General features: G+C 54.9%; 1 protein-coding gene across 1 annotated transcript in view; it reads right to left on the reverse strand.

Annotated features, from left to right (window-relative positions):
- LRRC55 (leucine rich repeat containing 55) overlaps nt 1-2657 on the reverse strand; it is a 10037-nt gene extending 7380 nt beyond the window's left edge. The window contains exon 1 of the mRNA XM_008578930.1: nt 1937-2657. Within this exon, the coding sequence (XP_008577152.1) occupies nt 1937-2651 (715 nt within the window). The 5' untranslated portion in view covers nt 2652-2657. The remainder of the gene's footprint in view (nt 1-1936) is intronic.
- Between the last annotated feature and the right edge of the window lie 16 nt (nt 2658-2673).

Below are 2673 nucleotides of genomic sequence, written 5' to 3' on the forward strand. Positions count from 1 at the left end.
GGCGGGAGCGTCGCCGCACTTCCCAAGCGGCGCACTATCCAGTGCGCCACCGGGCCGGCCCCAAGGGACCAGTCTTGAAGTGAGGCCATATCACAAGGAATCCTTTAGGTCCTTCTTTGTTTGAATTTTTCCAAAAAGCATGGATAATAGTGAAAATCCCATGAAGAAGGAAGGAAGCAATGGAAAAAGACCTAGGGAAGAGCATCACTTAGTCCGACCTACACAGGCAAATTTTGCCCCCAAGAGGAAGCTCCCTAGAGAGTGTGGCCTGGTGTAAGGTGTGTTCTGTGGAGGAGCAGGGGACCTGGGTTTCCAGCTGTGCCTGCTTGCTTTCTCACTGTGGGCCTGTGGACAGCCACTGTCCCCTCCGGAGCTCGTCCCTCACCTATGTCCATGTGTGAGGCTGCTCTGACGGGGTGCTGGACCCCTCTTTCACTTGCTGGGAGTCTGGGTTTCTTCTGAAGGGCAGCAGGGACCTCAGAGGTCACAGAAACGGAGGGGGTCCCAGGTGCAATGGAAACGTAGTGTGAGTGCCCTTTCTGTCACTAGTGAATAGGAGGAGGGGAGACGTGGCCTGCAGAGGTGAGCTGGTGGGGAGATGGCTCCAGGCAGCCTCCCCCTCTGCCCCCACCATCCCCCCCTCCCGGTCCGCAGCTATTTTGGTCCCAGAGAACTTCCTCCCACAACTCTGAGGAAACACTGGAATCGTGACCCACAGCCCCCCCAAGCTATTTTGGTCCTGGGCTCCCCACTCAGCCCTTCTCTCTCCACAACCTCACTCAGCATAGCTTCTCTACGTGTGCTAAGCCCAGGCTCTGGGAAAGCCCCTGGGACAGAGCTCCCAGCTATTCTTGTCATTCTACTGCCGGCCCTTCTCTCTCCACAACCTCACTCAGCATAGCTTCTCTACGTGTGCTAAGCCCAGGCTCTCGGAAAGCCCCTGGGACAGAGCTCCCAGCTATTCTTGTCATTCTACTGCCGGGTGCTTATGTGACAGAGTCGCAGCTGAACCTTGCCTGCCTCTGGGCCAGGCTTGGATGCCACGGGGTGAGGGTCCCATCCCACCCTCCAGTTGGGACTGGCTGGTTAAGTTGTCACTTCTCAGCTTCTCCTCTGAGCTCCCCGCCCCATGCTTACACTTAACAGAACTTTGCTGAGGCCCTTTGGCCAGCTCAGAAGTCAGGCCCTGACTCTTTAGGATATAGCCAGAGGACAGTCAGCCTGTCAGGGCTTGAATTCTGACTCCAATACTTAGCAGCTATGTGACCGGGCAAGTGACGGAAAGTCTCTGTGCCTCAGTTTCCTCCTCTGTGGAGTGGGGACTTCATTAGGGTTCTTGTGAGGATAAGATGAGCTAAAATAGATAATATGCTTAGAATAGGGCCTGGAAGATAGTAAGTATAATAGTATTTGCCATTGCTATTTCTTCAAGAGTTTTCCCAGCACTTACAACACTTAAAAAGCAGACTGGTAGAGTAGAATAGGGCTTAGAAGTCAAGTAAATTTGGGTTTTATCCATGGCCTTGACACTTTCTAAATGAGTGACTCTGGGCAATGTTTTCATTGTTCTAAATCTCAGTTTCTTCATTTGTAAAATGGGGATAATAAAAACGAGGGTCTAATGACATAATGCATGCCAAGTTCTTCGGTCATGGTGAAAGCTCAGTATTAGGTCTCCTTATTTGTTTTCTGTCTGCCTCTTTCAATCATAAGCACCATAGAGGCAAGGGACGTCTATCTCATGAACGAATGGATCCCCACTGCATAGCATGCATTGCAAGGATTCAACAAATACTTGCCAATGGGAAAAGCTGGTATTCAAGAAGGCAAGTACAGATCAGGGCACACAGTAGGTGCTCAAGAGCTCTAAGTGGAACCTTTGCTTCTAGTGAGGCAGGCCCTCCCTGCCTGCACCCAGCCCTGCCCCCTTCCTCACCTGCTGTGCAGCGCTGGATCCGGTTCCGCAGCCACTTCAGCAGGGGTTCCATGGTGCAGCCGCACACCCACGGGTTACCACCGATCTGCAGGGTCACCAGCCCTGGCAGGCCCTCAAGGGCCTCAAGGCTAAGGAAAGCCAGGCCTCCATAGCTGAGGTCCAGGTCCCGGAGCTGCACAAGGCCCTGGAAGGCCTGGGGGTGTACCCTCCGCAGCCATGGGTTGTGGCTCAGGTCTATGTGCACAAGTCCATGGGCCTCCTGGAACATGTCAGCTGGCACGTGGCTGAGGTTGTTGTAACTGAGATCCAGGTGTGCCAGACGCTTGGCGTGGAGGAAGAGGCCGGGGGGCAGCTCCACCAAGGAGTTGTTGCGCAGATCCAGCACCCGGAGCTCCACATAGCACGTGAGGTAGCCGGGCGGCACGGCGGCTATACGGTTGTGGGCCAGGCTGAGGTTGCGGGTGTCCCTTGGCAGGTCTGGAGGCACAGAGAATAAGCGCTGGCTGCTGCAATCCACAACCTGGTTGTGGCATGTGCAAAGGACTGGGCAGCTGGTGCTGGCATCTGAGTGTGTCACCCCGGCTGCCAAGAGGAGGGAGATCAGCAGCATAGTAGGGTGGGGGGGCCCTGGCCAGGGAAGCTGGGCCCAAGTGTCACCCATCTTAGGCAGCTGGCAGCAGCAGTGCCGAAGGGAGCCCATTGGGACTATGTCCATGGAGTCAAGAGTCAGTGGCACA

The sequence above is a fragment of the Galeopterus variegatus genome, unplaced genomic scaffold, assembly GCF_000696425.1.
Source record: "Galeopterus variegatus unplaced genomic scaffold, G_variegatus-3.0.2 Scaffold1784, whole genome shotgun sequence".
In the NCBI taxonomy this organism is placed as follows: domain Eukaryota; kingdom Metazoa; phylum Chordata; class Mammalia; order Dermoptera; family Cynocephalidae; genus Galeopterus; species Galeopterus variegatus.